The sequence below is a fragment of the Bombus terrestris genome, chromosome 4, assembly GCF_910591885.1.
Source record: "Bombus terrestris chromosome 4, iyBomTerr1.2, whole genome shotgun sequence".
Taxonomy (NCBI): Eukaryota; Metazoa; Arthropoda; class Insecta; order Hymenoptera; family Apidae; genus Bombus; species Bombus terrestris.
Window position 1 is genome coordinate 8,841,354 of NC_063272.1, and position 21,092 is coordinate 8,862,445.

The 21,092-nt window shown below is 42.4% G+C and overlaps 1 protein-coding gene across 5 annotated transcripts in view; it reads left to right on the forward strand.

Annotated features, from left to right (window-relative positions):
* Positions 1-20,745, forward strand: part of LOC100647018 (paired box protein Pax-5) — a 146,249-nt gene extending 125,504 nt beyond the window's left edge. For 2 of the 5 annotated variants that reach the window (XM_048404773.1, XM_048404775.1), the window contains 7 exons: positions 5,938-6,194; positions 11,750-11,835; positions 12,043-12,358; positions 13,937-14,035; positions 14,722-14,952; positions 15,323-15,418; positions 16,585-20,745. In XM_048404773.1, the coding sequence (XP_048260730.1) occupies positions 5,938-6,194; positions 11,750-11,835; positions 12,043-12,358; positions 13,937-14,035; positions 14,722-14,952; positions 15,323-15,418; positions 16,585-16,814 (1,315 nt within the window). In that variant the 3' untranslated portion in view covers positions 16,815-20,745. Of the gene's footprint in view, positions 1-5,937; positions 6,195-11,749; positions 11,836-12,042; positions 12,359-13,936; positions 14,036-14,721; positions 14,953-15,322; positions 15,430-16,584 lie in introns of all 5 variants that reach the window. The other 3 variants (XM_048404776.1, XM_048404774.1, XM_048404777.1) reach the window with 3 other exon arrangements.
* Positions 20,746-21,092: the final 347 nt, after the last annotated feature.

The window sequence follows — 21,092 nt, forward strand, 5'->3', positions numbered from 1 at the left end:
GGATTCTAACGAAACGTATCTAACAAACTACCCGTTTCTATCCGTTTTATTCAAAAGCAGAATTCCTGATATATATTCTCTTCTACATTCTACTTGGATTCGATCTTGACCCACGTCCAACATGGAACCCGATGCTATAATTACACTCTTTCCTCGGTTCAATAATTCTTCCACAAACGGAGAATTTCCATTGGACTGACTTACAAAACAGTATCGATCTTCTTGTTCTTCGGTCCGTCACAAATTATGGATCATAAGGGATGATAATGAAGACATGAAGAAAAGCTCCATAGTAAAATCGAAGCGATAAGAGCTAGTATTTAATCCATAGAGATTAACTCCTGTTCGTCGGAGAAAATTTTAGCCCATCCAGCGACGAGCTTCGTCGTCGTCGACGACGACGAAGGGAGAGAACTGTCAGAGGGTGGCGGAGGAGTGGCGCTGGTACCGGTGAAATGCGATAAAGTTGGCGTAGAGGTAATTTGAGTATAAAGTTTTATTCGCAATAATTTAGCCGCGCGTGGAAACGGGGGTTGGTGGAATATAGAAGAGAGAGAGAGAGAGAGAGAGAGAGAGAGAGAGGGTTGGAAAGGGAAGGTAGTAGGAAGGTTGCAGAGGTGCTCGCCCCCCGGGAAGCGTGCAAGAGCTTGGGTCATATATTTGATGGGATACTTGGCATAAAGTCGCGCATAAAAGTAATGCCAACATTAAAGTTTGTGGTTCCAGAGCCGTGGCACGGCTGAACCTCATCCTCTGCCACCGAACTATGCTGCTACTACTCTCGGAACGTCTCTGCGATTTTACGTTGGTCCCGAGAAGGTAGGCGACCGGGGAACGTCTTAAAGTATCGACCTACGCTGCTACCAGCCGTTATGCATCATACGTCATGGCTCGCGTTCGTCTGTTATAGACTTCATCCCCTCTAGGATCCAAAGGATGGTCTGTTTTATGAGATTCTAACGTCAAAGTAAACAATCGTGGATATTACAGCGGCGAATTCATTTCTTGGAATGTATACAGAGTATCCTGAAATCGACGTGGTCAAGAATCACCAGAAAGAAGAAAATAGTTTTATATGAAGAGATAAATGGAAAATATAGGATGAAATTTCTTTATACGAGCAAATTAGCTTGATTTTGATGATTTCTTATCGTATCGAATATATTACGTATATATATGGAGTATAACTAATGGTACAAATAGGAAGCGGGTTCCCAATTAGGTAGAAGCATAATACAGAAATATTAGTTTCAAGAGAAATTAAGATTTAGCAGGTAAACATTTCAGAGGAATTTTCTACCACTAATTACACCTTGTATGCTCGTAATATTCAATACGATTATAAATAATTAATTTAAGCATTAATTGCAATTTCAATATCAGATGAATCACTTAAGTATCCGTTTATTTGTTTAAACGCAATTTAGGCGATATCCGAACGATATCCAGAAACTTGAAACGAAAACTATGAAAAGTTGAATTCGCAGAGGCGATTGGTGGCACTTCGGGGTAGATAGTCGAGCAGTTTAGTTCAGGAGTGGCCGTTGGGGAACGATCTGATGGCGCCAGGGGAGGCATAGCTTCTTCCCACGTGGCACCCTCGACACGCTCTACCCTCATAATTCTGCTCGGCCTTCCTCCAGGCGCCACCTCTGGCTTCTCCAAGGCGTCGTAGTCGTAAGAGCAACGAGGAACATCGTGGGGAAGCCAGAGGGACGGAGTGAATTCGCTCCTTGTTCACCACCGCGAAGGATTGGCAAGCTTCTATACCCATTCCCCCTCGTGAATGGAAACCGCCATGTGATTTTCCAGCAACGACAGTTTTACCCTCTTTCTTACATCCATGGTGGGGCTACAAAGTCACTTCGAAGAGAAGTTATTCATAAACCGAGAAAATATCTGATTGGATTAATCGACCTACATCTTATGTTGAGATACGCAAAGGGATTTCAAAGATATGCAAAATGTATCGGATAAAAAGTGTACTATTGAAAGGATAAAGGTTGATCGAAATTTTCTGGGACGAAGAATGAAAAAGGTTATTTGGAATTTGATAAAAGAATATCTGATTGGATCGACCTATATATTGCATCGAGGCAGAAAACGAATCAATTAGCACGTGTACGATTTTACGAAAATCTTCCTGACAGGGAAATCTTTTATCAAGATCTTACAGATCTTTCAACAATACTATCCAGTTAAATATCAATCGATCAAGAGCGTAAAACGAAATGAAAGACCACGTAAGACAGCAACGATTTTTGTTTCATAGAATAGGAAAGAAAGTTGAATGATTAAACGAACTACGAAAAATCCGGAAGAAGACTAAACCGAAGGACAAAGAGAGAAAAGACTAAAAAGGGAAAGACATTGTCCTAACGACAGAACGTTGGGGTTTCGTACGAACTTTATTCCCATCCGCTGCTCGATTTTCCCGTCGACATCCAACCATAAAGGACTGTCGGCTAGCTTCAACCATTCTCCCTGTTTCCCTATCGAATCAATACGCTCTTGCTCCTTTTAAACAATTTTCTCTTCCCTGCAGCTCACGAAGAATCGAGAAATAGAATTCTCGCTGAAAAATCGACGAAAAATCGTAATTTAAACGAAGAAAGAACGGTTAAACAGTCCGTGTGCTCGGAGTAAATTTCGAATAAATTTCGCGGAGTTATATAAATCATACAAGCTGCGTCTGTAGGGAATCGTTAACGGTCGTTGATACTTATAAATGCATCGATAGCGAACAAAACCGTAGCGAACGCGATGCTAATTAGAAGATAGGAAGCGGCTCGTGCACGCCTGTGAGTTTCAGCTCAAAAAGCTGCCGTTTATTTGGCTCTCGAAACGCAGCGTGTGGCAACGGTTCGCACCATCTGTACGCCGATAAAATCTGCACCTGTTGTACGGACGCTTCGGCGTCGTAGCACTTATTAGATCGTCGATCGCGCTCATTATACCACCGGCCCTCTCGTTGTGTTTTGCCGCGTTTCACGGAACACACACGATCCACGATTTCCATCGTTCCTTGCATCGGTCGTTTCGTTTCTGGCTAAATCAAAGCCCCTCGAAGCTCTGGTAATTAAAACACGAACCGACTATTAACGTTCTGTTGCAATGCGGCTATTGTTCCTTTTATAATACCGTGTTTGGTGGAAAAGAGCGGAAAGAGAAGAGAAAGAGCATAGTAAAAGTAGATGAAGATATCAAGGCTCTTTTACGCAATACTTTAGCAATTGTTAAATCGTTGGCTAGTATAAATTATATCCTAATAACTCGGGGCCAACTTGATTCTGGCAACTAGATTTTTCGTAACCGAACGCACGTTAGACGTTTTCAGATCCGAACAGCTGGCGATCAACTGAAGGGGAATAACCCAAATCTCTGATCATTGGGAAATTTTATAAAATATACACTTTCTATTTCCTTATCTTCTCCACCATAAGTACATCTTCGCAAACATATCCACGCGTCCGTCGGTCAGAACATATCCAATTAAAACAACATATGCCCATTTCCAGCAATTAATCAGACAAACATTACTGAAGCTCTGATCGTATCCATAAACTGGAGAAAATTGAACTTAGAGAAGATTGATTTGTTTCTGGCGATTTTAATTGTGACATTCTTCGAATCATTCGACGAATAAAGTAATCGTAAAACAATCTTAATTCCCCATAAATCTCGTACCGTAGTTCTTAAATAGGTACTTTTAATATTCAAATTTACTATACAAATATTGGTATGAGAAGATGAATCGTAATATAAACCGAAGCACTTGTACAAACTTGGTATAGAGATATCAACATTGGAAGGTTGAACGATTTAGGATCGTTGCTCCCAGCGTCACCCCAGAGTCTAGCCCTGATAAGGATCGTTGCTAATTGTTGCGAATTGGCGAAGGTAGCGAACGAACCAGGGAGATCGGGCAACAGGTGTCATCTGATTGATCGCCGTAGCTCGCACCCCCACGATTACCTAGCCCACAAACACATCCACGCCAGAAACGAACGACTTAATGTCGATCCATTACGCGCTCGCCCATTACCGCGCGAAACCGCTGACCTATTATGCGCGAAAACCTTTTGACTAATATCACTCCTACTCGACACCAGCACGATCATGAATCAATCGACATATGCTTGTCACACCTTCAAAGGTGATAACTATATGATATCTATATTTTTCAATTCTCCAATTCCGTTTATCAATCGATCAACTGTACTTATACAAAGATCACCGTAACTAGGCTTCCCACACTAGTCTCCTGACTTTAAAATCATCATCGACGTCTTTTGCAGTTTCCAAACCTAAATAAATCTATACAAATCCACACCAAATCAAAATGGTATTGCTTAAACAATTAAATCAATAAAACAACCACACTTTTTAACCGTTATCAAAAATCAATTAAAGCGAGCAAAAAGCTTATTAAAAAGCGCAATTAGCCGATCAACCTTCGCTGAACAGAACTTCCAAAGCTCGACCACCCTTACTTGATCATCATAGAGAAGCTTCTACCAACTTCCAAAACGGTTTAACTAGCGGTACCCGATCACTTCCGTTCGCCGTGAAGCCATGGTGAAGCCTGAGAGGGCGTAGTCGCTGAACGATCGACGCCTGTAGCCTCTTTGCGGCAGCTTCTTCCGTGAACCGGGCTACCTAGGTACAACCGGCACGCGGCGAGATTAACAACGTTACGCCGTGAATATTCGCCAGGATAATTGATACCGACGTCGTAGGACTGGCTGACCATTGAAACCGGACGCATAATATATCATGGATAATAAGCAGTCGGTGCACGGCCGGATGGTGGGTCGGAAGGGCGGGAAGAGGAGTTGGGGAGGAGGCACGGGACTTCGTTATAGCTCTGTCTGATGTCTACGGACTCCTTGATGCGATTATGATACGCGACCGTTCCGCAGAGTCACGTAGCTATTCTATATCGAAGGTGGAGGCGCTCTGACATGCCTGTCCGGAACAATGGCGAACGACACGCGTTACTTCCGTTGTTATGTGTTGGTTCACGAATACCAACGTAGAATGGTGGAATGACAGAGTCGTGTATCGTAGAAGCGAGTGCTGATGCGCGTTCGAGCGATCGCGGTAGGTAGAGAGAATGATCGTGCGCGAAGTGACCCGCGTAATCGTAATTAATCATCCGCAACTGTGAGCTAGGAAGACCGGTATCTGTTAGTTTCTAGTTATACGAGGGAAAATGTGCACACGAGAAAATGTGAGATGCACGCTATCGCACGAAATCTCGATTTATCATTTTCCTATTCTAATAGAACGGTACCTATATAACGTGTATCGGTAGCTTAATTCTTATATTCTTCTATTCAAATATTCGATACGTATTTTTTGGAAACATGTTACGAGTACTTGTATCGTAACGTGTACTCGATCGTGTTTTCATTATCTCTGTCATATGCTGACAAATAATTTTCATCAGAAACCAACCTCTATAAAGCGACCATGTTTATTTAAATGAAGCTTATATGCCTTAATCGCACATATATTTTTACTTTTTAAGATATTAAGATCTTTTCTTAAGACCTTCAGACTGCATTAACTTCACAATGAAATTTTTTACCATTTTATTTGATAAAAATAGCCGTATCGAAAACTCCATGAAGACTTCTTCTATAAGTAACTACAGATACAGAGTATCTGACAAATTAATTCCCAAACATTTAATAGAAAAATCCCAGAGAATATATAATACAAAAAGGTCTCACCCCTTTCAATGCAACCACTCTCTTACTCCAAAAGTTTCGGAGAATTCGATTCGTTGAATCTAAACCGACCAAGTCACGCCTAATACCCGTTTCCATTACTCGGTACAACGTAGTTAAAACCGCGAAGACCAAGCTGATCGCGGTTATTTTAATGAACAAGTGTAACTCTATACACTATGCTGGACTCCATTGTCCGCAGAATCGTGAGGAACAAAGCGGCGGAGAAGGCGAAGCACGCGCATCAACAACAGCAGGCGCAGCAGCAGCAAGGTCAGCAGCAAGGTCAGCCAGGATCAGGTGGTTCCGTGTCGGTGATAGCCCATGCACCTGCCACTGCAGCGGGTCACCCAGCAGCAACCGCTCCCAACGCTTACAGCATCAGTGGCATCCTGGGAATCCCGACGCACCATCAGGACCCCAATGGCAACAGCATCAAGAGAAAACGCACCGACGACGGTGAGTCATTGAATTCTTCGATGTCGATGATCCCTCGACCCGCGATTACTCTTACGATACCACCGCGATCACTCTCGCGATCCAAGCAATTCGAAAGCCAATCCCATTACGCCTCTGTTCATGAGTGTTTCAGCATTTAGGCAATAGTTAGGTAAAGGTAAAGTTAGGTAAAATGATTACCTACGTTTGTTTAGGTAATATTTAGATTCAGATAATCTATTAAATATACTATTTCTACTATAATTTATTACATACCACATAGTATTTCACACAAGGTGTAAATAATGTTTAGGTATTTAAATCATGCTAGATTATAAAACTTAAATCAGAGTGTCATCGGACATTCACCAAATAGCAGACGCGATGTCATTAAACCTATGACTCTTGCAAATAATATTTACAAATTTTTGTTCTTTATGTATCTATCTCGTACGAATACAAACTTCGATCCTGTTTTAATTGTCTCTCTAATAATCTGAGTTACGGTTGATGTATAAAAAATATAACAATTATTCGAATTATCACGTTCTGTGTAAGATCAACAGTCATCGTAGTATTTATAAACAGAAATGCACTTATCGTATGAATCAAACGTGGCATAGTATTCGAAAAACAGAAGAACAATCGTAGTGACGGTACCCGGGGAGAAAAAGAAACGGTGGACGAGCTTATGTAAACGTCAGATCGAATCGCAGAAGGCGTCGCGGCTACATTTCACTCGCGACTGTTGCCCAGGAGGTTATATAAGGCCGAGCAAGAAAGGAGATATCGCTTAGATCGACGTTACAGCCGAGTAAATCGGCACGAGTTTCGCCGGAGCCCCTCGGAACACCGAACAATGGAGAAGTCGGTGTGCTTCGCGAAGACGATGATACCGCAGTGACGTTACATCGCTTGTCCCGCTCAATTTGTAAGTTCCCATTGTCTGCACTCCCCGCAAAACTCGAATTTTCGTCACCTTATTTGGTATCATGCAAAAGGGTTTGTGGATCGTCGTCTTCTACAAGTTTGCAACGGAAACAGGGACGAATATAATGGAAACTTTTGAATTCTCTTCTCGAATCGCGTACAATTTATATTTTATTTCGGTAAATAGCCACAGATTTTATCATAGTCTTAAAATATCAAATCAATATGATCTAATATCCATCATCTGATATCATGATTATCTGATTCAATAACATAATTTCAAATGGCTTGTGCGTTATTGTTCACGATAAATTCAGGTTACAACATCCTTCTATTTTCATCTAAATTTTTTAAAGACACAAATATTCGACATTTATTTGATCCAAGTAAGAATCATTTTTCTATGAAAATGCTATTAATCCATTTCCTAATCTCGGTCCCAATCGAGGATCTGAATATTTCGTAAAACTTTCGCGTTCCGTTTTAAATTTAACTCGACAAACTAATAGTAGATCAAATTATTAATTTACTCTTTTGGATTTTATAAGAATCTCGATTTTAAAGACAAGAGAATCTGTATGATTGATTAAATACTTTCATATCGAACTAATAACAATCTACCTCCCAATTTAATCTTCGAATTTAAATCTTCGATCTCGGATCAAATTTCGACCACCAATTACAAACATATCCAAACATATTCCGACCTTAATCAAACTAGATACAGTTAACGATCGAACGATTTCGAGTGTTGCCGCGACCCGACCAAGATTAGCTACACAAACGCACACACATACTCACACATGGGGAGTATCAGTCAAACGTCGAGCAGCACGTGCTGCGATTCATTCTGCTGTCATTGCGTGAATAACGCGTCCCGAAATATTCCCGACACGTGCCACTCGACACGTGGCCGACGTGGCTTCAACCCGAAGACTAACTCCGAACCCGAGTTTTGTACGCGTACACTAATCCCGGTGCAATTCGCTGCTCGTTGCTCGGAGAGGTGCGAACAGAAATCGCCGCTAGCAGTCCACTTTTTTTCCGGTCCGAATCGAATCATCCCAACCCCTTTAAATCGTTCCACCCCTTCGTTGTTTCTCATGATCCTGCACTAATCATCGTTGCATCGTGTTCTTTACAAAATGTAGACTCTTATTTTGGAAGTGGAAGTCAGGTTTTAGGCGTTTTACAACTTTTGGGAAATTGTTGAGTACATTTGGAGGAAGTTATGGCTATACCGTGGACGTTTACGCGTTTGTGAAAGTTTCGAAGGTGCGACAATCCACAGAACATACACAATACACAGTGGAAATATAGTACTTTTTGTAATAATATTTAGCGAATGAAGCAAACCTCTAGCGAGGTCTTTTAACTGCGTGCGCGAGCTATTTCGTTTCAAGATTTTCAAGAAATCTAGGAAAATTATAGAACACTTATGGGAAACTTTGCTACGTTGTACAATTAGTTTCTGTGTCAAATGGCAACAATCTTTTGTCGGCATGGTAAAAGTTCGTGCACGAAATTTAGTCGAGGCCAAAAATGATTCAAATTGTCTATGGAGAGTTAAAATCAAAATTCCACGCATTAGGATCAAACCAACCTTCAACATGCACAAATATTTAGCTAATTTTTCCGAAAAGTAAGAGTGACAAAAACAAAAACAAAGAAGGCTACGAGAAAAGCATTGACGTTTCCTCGATGATAAATCCCATGGACGCGTTTCACACGGCGTATCGATTCGTACATCGCGAGGCTCGCGCAGGGATGCCGATGGTACGCGAGTAATTTGATATAATCGGATTATGAGAGTAGCGATATGCGGTCGCAAAAGTGGTCGCATCCGCGGTGAGAGCACTCAGTGTTTTGTGGCCGGCCGAGGGTACGCGTATTAGATTATAAACTTCACAGACCACAGCGGCTTCTATCCCTAGGCAACGACACATTAGTCTCCCTGTCCTCCGGGGAGATTATCGGCGTTATTCTCGCGAGCCTGCGCCTCTTAACCGGCTGGAATTTCAACGAGCACTGCCGCGATCTGCGGTGAATTCTCGTGCGCGATACGTTTTGTGTCTCAGCGTATAACAAAAAGGGCTATGTCGTTAGAACTAAGCTAAGGAATATCAGTCGCGACATGTGGAGTAAATCGGCGTTTAGGTTTTTTTCTTAGTAAAGGATCGGTAAACCACAAATTTGTATTCCTTTTTGCGTCAAGTAAATCGATGGTATCGGTAGGCTCAATTTGTGGACATTCTACGTTTATTTGTACAAGACGCGCGTGATACGTTGATACGAACGGTATGAAAGGAATCTTCGTGTTTCAGGCAAAGTGGAATTCTCTGATTCCAATTTAACCGTTTCGGTACACGTGTATTATACGTGGAATGCGGAGACTTCCGTCTTTTGACGGATACTTGTCAGATGCAGTGGAAGATCGAGGAGGGAAAATGAGTGTAATAAATGTGATAAAATCGTTGCGTCGTTCTTGCTGTTTTTCAAACTACTTACAAGTATTAACAATTCGTTACCTTCGACGAACAATTCTATGGTAAAATTTGTAATTGTTTTTCCGAAAGGAATAAAATTCTTTTTGCATGATCTGGAGATTCGATTTACTAAAAACTCTATTCGAATCTGTGACTAGAATGTTATTAACTTCTAATATACCATCGAGTGGGCACGAGAATACTCGCATATTTGTAGACACATTAATCTGCAATTATCTAATTATTGAAATATTTAAACCCACGTAATATGCAAATAGTGATATCAAAATTTATTCACTCCTGAAGATATCTCGTAGTTACGCTACGTTATACTATAAGATAGCCAGCCAACGATATGTTAATTTTGGACTATAATTCTAGACGTATTAGAGAAATGTTAGAAACCGAATTTCGAATCGAAGGTCCCGCGATCAGCTTGATCATGTATCGACAGCGTTATTTATGCGTTCGATAGAGTAGCTAAGACGTGTACTCGAATCGAAGAATCCCGGGGGCTTATTACGAATTTACGAAACAACCTCTCGAGGGAAGCATTGCAATCTATCGGGGCTGTTTGTTGTCGCGTTACATCTGCGCGCTTTTGCCCCATACAGAAATCCAAAAGGCCGTCGTTGTCCCACCCTATATTCGTGGCGTAGGGGACAGCACACCGGGACCAGATTCACCCCAGAGTCCATTATTACCCGTGTATTGTATTGCTTAACATTGACTCAATTGCTTTCGAATAACGCGGCCCTGGTCTCTCGCTCGCGCGTACGCTTTTGCCCTCCACGGGCATCAATCGAATTATTCGATTTACTGCTCTTTTCGGGGGGAGAAACGCTGACCTTCCTTCCGCCATAACTCAACCACTGTCAAATCTGTCAAGGACCAGTGACCGTAATTTTGCAGAAGTTACAAGAATTTGCATTAGACAGCATAACCGGCCGGCGGGCGTAGCTATCGATGAATTTATGGCATCAGCCCGATAGAACCTAAACCGCTCCAAGATTTGCCATTCTCTTCGTAAATATTTAGAAATTTAAGCACTCTGGATTCATCGAGCGTTAAATATTTATTAAAGACGCTCTGTCGACGGATTTGTTCGTTATTATCCTCTTTTCCCATTTCGTTCTTACGTTCCAGCGAATAACCGAGATCTATTTTAAAGGAATTCCCGAACACGTCTACCCTAAACTCTAATGAAATCCAGAAACGGCAACGTTACACGAAAACCAGGGTCCGCGGCGGGAGCATAGAACGTAGCGGTAGAAAGAGAGAGAAATGGCAGACGATTAACTCGGCCGATCGAATCGTAAAATTCAAGCAAGTTCATGGAAGCCCACGGTACCGGTGTGCCGTGTTTGAAACGGGGGTTTTATAGCGGTCCAGGAACAAACCCTGCCGGTCGAATGGTCGGGACCGTCGGCCGGCCGGACAATCACAACTTGACAGGGAGGTTTAACGAGCCCTATGCTACGTACTCCACCCATCTACCCTCGGATGGTCATTTAATTATTCGAGATACCCGAACGTTGGACCATCTACCCCCACCACGTATACCTCGTCTGTTTTCCCTCCCCTTCTACACAGGCTGAAATCGTTGGTTAGTTTCATCCTCCTTCCATGTCCGCCACCCCCGCGATCCAACACTAAAAGGGTATAACGGTATATGTCCGACCACCCCTTCGCCAATCCACCCACCGATGTACCGGCACTCGTCCCACGTGCTTGTTTCTATATTAAACCGACGGGATGGCCGGGAGATAATAAAGACATATAATGGAATCGAAATTGTTTCTCTATCTATCAATGCCATACACCGTCTCTATGCGCCACCGTTCAACCCGTCCGACAGATTCAATTTAGTTTCGCGTGGCCACGTTTAATTTGTGTCTTGATTCGTGGGTAATACGCGGACCACATATGCTCCCTGACGTAGATAGCCCAATGGGATGGCGTTGGTAGATGCAGAGGCTAATGTAGAGTATTCGTTCGCTGGCCCGATTATCGCGTCCCATTGCGAATACGACAACCACACGGCTAGCTTCTATGATTTCGTTATAGCGATAGTATCGCATGCTACGATACGTAGCATCCATGACGAGGATGGTTGAACACAGAGACCGCAATGCAGATGGTTTTCGGTTTTGATTGCAGACGACAACCGCGACCTGAGTGATCATCCCGAGGATGACCTGAAGAGACAGAGAACCAACTACAACGGCGACCAATTATACTCGAACGTACGTATCTTTAGTTCCATATATGCTATCCTTTCCTTCTTTCTTTCTCTGTGTCCATTAAACCAGCAAACTATCTAGAAGCATCGGGCAAGAAAGAATCAGGAAGGTAGCTTAACACCTAAGTCAATCCCTCGCGTTTCTTGCGAACAAGTAGTCCGTTCTCCTCGACACTCGAACTTTGCCTGGAGCATCCGGCTTCTGTTGCAGCTATGGTCGAGTAAATGGAGCATCAAGGACGAACACAAGCTCCTGAGTGAGCTTGGAGGCGGCGGAGGCGGCGGTGCGAGCGGCGGCGGCACGAACGGTACTGGAACCGGCGGAGGTGGCGGCGGCGGAGGTGGTAGCGGAGGTAGTAGCGGTGGAGGCGGAGGTGGCGGTGGTGGAGGTTACTACGAACACGGAGGATTCCCCGGGAACGCGATTGCCACCTCCGCCGAGCTGTACGACTCCCTGGGCACGATCAGCACGATGACGCAAGCGCAAACGCCCCATCTCTACACCCCGCCCATAGGGGGCACCATAGGTGAGCGACTCGTTCTTTCTCTGTTCAACATCCTGCACACCCTCCTTTCTTCTCTCACCCCTCTCTCCACCTTTTCGCACAAAATCCCGGACAGTGTGTGCACCACAACCTCTTGTATATAATACCCCCGTGTACCAAGCCCCTTTCCTAGTCGACCTAGCAAACCACCATCATCGTCCCTTCCTTCATCGTTCGCTAGCCTCTCATTCTCCTCTCTCTCTCTCTCTCTTTCTCTCTCTCTCTCTCTATCTCTCCTCCCTCCTCCTTCTTCGACGATATTCCTTCTCTCCATTTGCCCACCTCTTCCATACCTTCCTCATCCTCCAACCTCCCTTTACGTCCCTTCACATCCCTCTCTTCCCTTTACGCTTATTATTGCGGCTTACGTCTTGCTTTGCATACCCATATCGCCTAAATACATGGCTTTAATAATGCATGAGCTGTGCTGAGCAGCGGCTACGGTGCTAGAAGAGGTGGCAGAACGATCCATTCGGTGGTCTCTCTCTTTCTCTCCTTAATGTTATCTCGGCTTAAGGGTATATCTCTAGGTCTCTCTTACCACACTCACTATCCACCTAATCTCGTCTCTTTCGACTCTTTTCGAACCACTTTCGCTTGCGACACCTGCAACTACATCGCGTAGGCTGGTGACAGGGAATCCTGTTCGTACCTTCTCTTTTCTTCAGTTTCTTGTATTTTTTTCTTCTTTTGAATCTGTCGAAACTAGACGCCGCTGGTCTATCGAGTTCGAGACATTTGATCGTCGGACTCTTTAACCGTCCTTTCGTCTAGTCTCTCTCGCTCTGTGCTCCTTTTCTCTCGTTTCTGTCTTCCTTGCGCCGTTTAACGGCGGTCGATCAACGGCGGAGCGTACTGCTTCCAAATGCTATTGAAAAGCAACCATCGACGATGTTCTCTCTCTCTTTCTCTCTCTCTGTACGCACCAATATTAAACGAGTTGCAAACATACGTGTATAAACATACGGTAGAAACGAAACGAACTTTCTCCGGGTGGCACGTGTTGCGAGCAACTCGGTCACGCCGGCCGCGGAACTCTTTCGGTCGGTGCTTTTCGGAATGGACGAAGCGAGCCGTGTAACGGCCGCTTCATCTCATGAAATTCAATCGAGGATCTTCGCCACGGAGATCGAAGAATTTTTGAAGGACGACGCGACCGGGCCAAGTCGATTGCACGGCTTGCTGGCTCTCGCCGTTAATATGTACGAGCCGAACGTATCGATGGTAGCAGATCTCTTGATCTGCAGTTCGCGGAAACCGACTCTCGCCCCTCAACTCGACTGTTCGAAAGCGTGTTCGGAGGGCGTGACAACGACCATCTAAATCGTTTAGTGTCTCGTTACGATAATTTCACTGGAAACCTAAACGTTCATTCGTTGCACGTTGTATACACACCGATCAACTGTAAAATTTCGACGAAACTAAGTGCAGAACGAGATTGAGAATTTATATTAGAGGATGCTTTCACGAAAATCACGCGTGACATTCGTCGTTCCGCCTTGATCGCCAGCCAACGATACGAAAATCGCAAATAACGGAAAAATGGGGATCCCTTAATAGCAGGTGGTACTTTGACGCCGCTCGCGCCACTGACGATGCAAGAACTAAAATTGAGCCAAACATTGGACGGGGCTAACATGTCTCCTTACCACACTACCGGTGAGTTCGCCACCTCTTTAGTTTTCTTACGGTTCTAGCCCGGTGTCACACCTTGTGAGTCACTCAAAAAACGTACGATTTAAATCAATTTAAATCGCTCCGGAAATATTCGTGTCTCTTGACTAATAATATACTACATATGTCATTCTCTTTTTTGTTCTTTTTCCTATCTTTTTTTTCCTTTTTGAGTGTATATGAAATCGTGAACATTGATTCAACTAAAAAGATATTCGTCCTTAATTATCCTATCCTTTAGATCCTTTGGAGTTTTAAACAAAACTCCTACGCTAAATATCCAAAGAACATTCTTCGCGTTCCCCTTGCTCTCTGTAACCGGACGTTTCCTTACGTAGAAACGTTCCGAGAAAGTCGAGAAGATCCATAATGTACAGAACGTAATTGCACCCATTTTCCCTTGTCAAGAAATCGCATGTAGACAATTACGGCCTCGTCCGAGCCACCACTCTCTATAAGAAAGTGTTCGTGCTGTGTACGTTGGTCCGTTTTGCCGGAATAATTTCCATGTAACCACGGTTTACCATCGTGTCCCATGACCGCTCATCATCCCCACCTTCTCTAGACCTATTACTTACTACAGAGACAATTTAATTAAGCTTTAGACGTAAGGCGCTGATCGTTAGCTAGTGCTTGACTCGAATGTCGTGTTGTGTTGTGCATGGCCATAGCAGAGAGCAGTACCGTCGCAGTGTCGTATGTAGGGGTGGGGGCCGGCGGGGGCGAGCAGAGTCCTCCGATTTCGTTGCAGAACGAGACAAACGCCACCCCCGCGGCCCCCAACACCCCAGGAGGGGATCCCGGACTGACGGTCTTGCAGCCGCCAGTTTCTCAACCCCAGGTAGCATCTGCGATACCGCCCTACTCAACGATGCTTCCCAGTTTCGGACACTACGCCACCGGTGAGTACCGAACACAAACCACCTTCTCTCATCCTTTGCTCTCGTTTTCGTTATCGACAGTAAAAAAAGAAACAAAAATGTTCGTATCCATGAGGAAGGTAAGTTAGGGTTCGCCCTTATAGCGCCCTGACTTATCGACCCAGCAGTTAAAATTAGACAACTACGCGGATAAATGACCAATCATTGCCAACGCGTGTTAATTTACTCTTTGGATACTTTCCCCTTTACGAACTAAGCGAGGAAACGCAAATGGAATCGAGAATGTAAATCGCTTATCCTACGATTAGAGTTAAGAATAAAGAATTCTTTTTGTTTGCTCGATAGGGGTTTAAGTTACCTTCTAACGTGATTGCAATCGATATTTGTTTAGGTGGTGGTGACTATGCATACAGCGCAGCATACTCTCAATACTCGAGCGCACCATATAGCGGCTACGGTTATGGAGCAGCGACAAGCGGGTTGCTCAGTAAGTAAACAGTGAGTATGAGTACCGATTAGATTAGGGTCAACGAAATGTCAAAGTACTAACTCATTGACAGGCTATATCAGATTCGGTGTCGATGAAACGGACTATTCGAATAACTACGCGAATGCCTGTCGTACATATTTTGCGTGCATTATGGAGGAAAAACGGTCTGGCACAATCGGATCTAACTTTCTAAAACTGAAGAAACCCACCGTTATTTTATTACGTTCCAAGATATCGCGGATAAGATCAGGCTGCAAAAAGCTCGCGGAATCGTGGACAGGCCGGTTTCAAAGTAGCCACGACTCAATGCTCGCCTTTCATAACGGACGATTGCTGGCACTTCATAGATCGCGATATATAACTCTGAGTGAAATGCCTGACTATGCATATTCGGTACATAAGAATGGTTGGAATAATAAACAATTTTTTATCGGACATGCGATACGTTCCTAGTTCGTTTCTAGTACGTGATGTAACACGTGCGCCGTATTCGACACCGTAGAATCGAAGTTTCGCGTACCTCGACTTTTCCCCTTTCTAGAACGTTATTTCGCAATTTCGTCGCGCTCGTAACTAACCTAAAATGGTTATCCCGTGAAGAATGGAAATTCGCTCGCGCTTCGTGCGAGCTAACAACGTCCAGTTGTATTTTAGGTTCCTGTTCTTTGTCCAAAATGAATTAACTCGAAGTTGTTAAACGTAATCTCAACTATAATCTTTACCGAATAAGACTATGGATACAATTGGTGCGTCTTCTGACGAACAATCATTGTGACGAATATGTCAGAGCATTCAAACGTGTATACATATGTATACAGTTTCTACAGAAAGTATTTACATATTTCATTTTTATACAACCAAATTTTCGTAGTCATGTGAATGTGCTACCTAATCATACGAAATTGAACATACTTGTATCTAACTAGCGTGCAAATACTTTTCATAGCCATTGTAAATTCTTATCGGTATATGTATTTCTCTATATGTATGACTCTAACCACAGTTTCATTTATAATATTCATATTTGCAATTCGAAAAGTGACATGGAGGAAATTAATTTTGGCCAAAGAATAATACGCAAAGTATCATAGCATGCAAAAGTAAGAGCCCTAGTGGCAGATGGCTCGATGGTATTGGGAAATAAATAACATCTTACTTTGCAGACTCGACGTACTACTACTGTAACGGGGATACGCTGGCGTCTTCCCACACCAATTCGCAGCAGGGCGGCGGATGTAACAACGCAGGGCCAGAGAACAGCACGGATGTGGCTAGTCGCTCGCCTTTGGCGGCTACTAGAGCAAGCAGCGGTGCTAGTGCCGCTTCACCGACCGGAAGTGCATGCACCAAGCCGGATCACAATTCCACACCGACGGATCTTTATTTGGCCTGATTAAACGATGGTACAGAAGATCGACTTCGGGCAGAGTGTTTTCCTCGGGTGGGAGGAGCGACCAACGAGTCTAGACGCCATATCACGAGAAACCACGCTGAAATTAAGCAATGATCTCTTTAACTAACTGGTTCAAGAGTGAACAACTACGAACCATTATTGTCGAATAGAAACGTTAACACCCGATAACCATGGCGAATTCCCGTTAAGAACAGGAGGAAGTATGGAAAGATGGGCAAACTGTGACCAGATACGCGTTCACGTCAATGCAATATGACATTATTCACGATCGAGTCGCGTGTCACGCTTGAGGATCTCGTATCGATCAATACGAGCATCGCGAGAGAGATAGAGACTTTTTAAAATTCGCTACGGACATAATAGACGATAATCGAAAACATCAGAAACCATCTTGCGTATACAATAAGCTTACAACGTATGACAGCGCTCAATAGAACAAAACGATCAAACATCGAACGCTGTTACGATTCATCGAGTCGATGATAATAATTGTGGCTAAAAATCATTGTTAGCAAAACCTTCATCACGGAGTTAAAAACTGTAGCTTCGATGCCGATATCACTGATATTATTTACGATTCCCAATGGACAGTAACGACTCGACGAGTGTCTGGTCCAGCGACACTAAAAGACGATGCTGTCTAGTTACGCGGTCGGGATAACAGATTCGCCCGCATGCGTTACCGACAGTATCGGTACTCATGTAGAGTGCGCATAATCGTAGGTAGTTTAATTTAACGATCCTCAGTTAGTATAATTTCTACACAATGCCCGCGATCGGTCGTCCCTCCAAATGTGCCCGTGCATTGCCGACAAAGATATCGTACTCGTTGTTAACGATCATCGCATCACACGAATGTAGTTGGGCACATTTGTTACCGACGCCATTAGAATGTGTACATATATATAAAGTGAAGGAAAAAATTTATATATATATATATATAGATATATATATATATTAACCGTGTAAGACAGACAAAGTCACTGCCTAACACGGCACGTTCTTTCTTCTAATAAGCACGACGACCTTCCCCCACCCCCTATCAACAAACGATATAAGTAATATAGTAGATATAACGGATAAGTTTATTGAGATTTTTAAATCAGGAATCGACGTAACGATCATTACTGTTAAGGATATTATATATATTTTTTGTAGAAACCAAAGACCACAGACGGATTGCCGAAAAACGAGAAATGCGTGCGAATCGCGTAGCTAGTGGCTGAGGCAGAGTTTTATGGCGGTTCGAAAGCGACTTGTAAATTGTAAACGAATACGCGAGTTTGCGAGCGACGTACAGGGTCGACGTAAATGTACAAAACAATGAGGGGAATGCAAATCGTGAAATCGGGAAAGCGTGAAAGGCGAAACGAAGTCGTGCAACGTTCCTCGTCATCGCGGTTGATTTTCTCGCCACCACGAGAGTAACGCTTAATAAGAATACGATGCAAAAGAAAAGGTTACCTCTTGATTGAAACTGCCATCCTTTGTCGATTATAAATCGTCCATAGGCTTTCACGTGCGTGTAACGAATTTCTTTTCGCGGCACGAATCTTTTTCTTTCTAAACTAAACGACGGATACTTCCGTGACGGCCGGTTGATCACAATTATTCCCGCGTTCCGTCCAACGGCTTTACCATTCTCGCGCACCACTACGGAAATCAAGTTGCTTCCGGCATCGCTTCGAGCGGAACGTTTCGAAAAGAGAAGAAAAAGCACAATCACGGAACCGTAATTAATGTCTGACCATCGGACTTTAATGAGAAGTTACGTGCAATGCAATTTCATTATGATTAACGGGCAAAAATGTTAATTCGCAACCTTAATAAGAAAATTTACGCGCGCATTTCCAGCCCATTTCGATCCACGCATACGATATGGGCCGAGCATGCGCAATAAGTTTAGAAGCGCACACGTGATGCGCGCTATAATTCGAATGTTACTTATTTAATACTCTACATTCTCTTCGTTTTAATTCCGGGATTATACAAACAATTTTTATCCGTCTACGAAGATAATTATACGTTGTCCCTTCCATTTCATAGAAATTGGAAGTAGTGCAATCAACATGACAAAATATTTTAATTATTCGCATAAAAATGTTATCCGAATATATAGAGGTGATCGTTAATTAAAATGTAGCGTTTCGCTTGAGAAATCCACCATGAAATGGGTTTCATAGCACAATTCTGTTCGCCTCACAGTTATCTCATAATTGACGAATTAGAATTTCTCAAGTGTATTTCGCACGAACGATACGAATTCGATAAGTTCGGAATTTCTTGTTATATTTATTATTTTTTATCAACATTTTTTAAATTCCATTTTATTACGATATATTTATTAACGTTTAAAAAACGATTCGTAGGGTCTTTCACCTTTTCCATCGCTAGTTTTATGTTCGCGTGATGTCGTTATACGTATGCAGTTTATAAAATCGTAACGGAACGATCGAAATGGCAATGTCGATCCCAAGCGTGCTCGCAACCAATTGTCAGATCGTTCATCGATCCGAGCGTCGGACGAACAACTTATTCGATTTATCTCGTTCGACTTGGTCACTTTATTCTGTCGATTATCCAAACTAAAGGTAAAAAATAACAAATCCACAGTGATTTCAAAAATCGTTATTTCTTCTTTTCTTGCTACTTGCGTTTTTTAGGTGTACAGCACGCCTGTGAGTTTATGTTCCGCCGCGTTTGTCATAAGGACGAAGGATCTGTAAATACGATCTCTGATTGCTGAATAATTGCTATTTATAAATTGTCGTATCGTAGCGTTGCGTGTCCTAAAATCGTGTACAGGAAGAACGAAATCGGCAAGTCGAAGTGAAGGTGAAAGAGAAATAGAACGAGATGGAAGGAGAGAAGGAGAAAGAAATTGCGATACCGTTAGTGTTTCGAGGCTGCAACAAATTCGAATATTACATAGTTTCATAAATCGCGATATGCCTCCCAACAGAGGGAAACAAGCTTTCTTTCGTTTATCCTCGTTTCAAGTCTGGCGTTTTAAAGATACTTCCTGTACACAGCACACAATCGCAGGGTCGAAGATCGGCCAGGTGAATTTGATCTGACATTTATTGCGATTTTTATAATTTATCGGGATTATAATTGATTAATGCGGACTTGACATTGTTAATCTATTATTATTATTGTAACGATGAGATGATTATGAATTTTCTTTTTTATTATTATTATTTTTTATTCTATTTGCTATTATCGCTACTTTTTTCCCCCATTATTCTCATGATTTATTATTATTATTATTATTATTACTATTATTCTAATTATTATTATTATACTATTATCATCACTATTATTATACGATTATTTAATGCCTTTTACTATTTATTAATTAGTATCGACGACCTATGTGTAATAAGTTTTGCCAAAGAAATCCGTCGAATGAGAGAGAGAGAGAAAGAGGGATAGAGCAATATCGCGGTAACGTTTCAAAAGAGCAGTTTCCATCGAATGGAAGCGTTTTAGAAAAAAAAAAAAAAAAAAAAAAATGGAAGATGTAAAAAGAGGAAAGCACACGATATGTTAACGTCGAATCGTAAATAGAAGAGGAACAATAAAAAAAAAAAGAGAAAAGAAAACCGTTGCGTCACGAGAAGAATCATTTTCGCGCAGCGTTCAAACGAAGAGGATGTACCCTCAATAGGAAAATACTTGTGAAATCGAGATTTCGGTTTGGATGCTGCGTCCCGTGGACTTTTTATCCGAATAACAAGCAGTTTTATCTCTTTTCTTTATTATTTTATTTTTTTCCCCTTCATTTCGCTGTCATTTCGTCCCGTGTGATATTCTTGTTCTGTGCGCCGCTCTTGCCGAGTCTCGCTGTTGATACTTGCAAACAAAACTCTGTACATCCTTTTTAAATAAATATGAGGTTTATATGAAATTCGTCTCGTGTTGTCTTCTAGCCAATAAAGAAACTTTTATTAAACGACAATACGTATATAAAATTTTGTTTCAATTGTTTCTCTGCAATTAAAGGATATTTTTCCTACCTACAGTAATGGTTAAAAACAAAATTCTTCTACAAAATTTCGTTTTATATCATATTATGGTAACTAAGAAAGTTAGTGAATGAATGTTAGAATATTGAAAAATAATTCAGATGTTACAATGAATTAAGATAACCCGTTCAATTATGCAAAGCATGCACGAAGCACAAGCTGCCACCTACCTTTATTTGACTACTTTCTGAAAGCACCATTATGGGGTAGAAATGAGCTCTGCATGTCA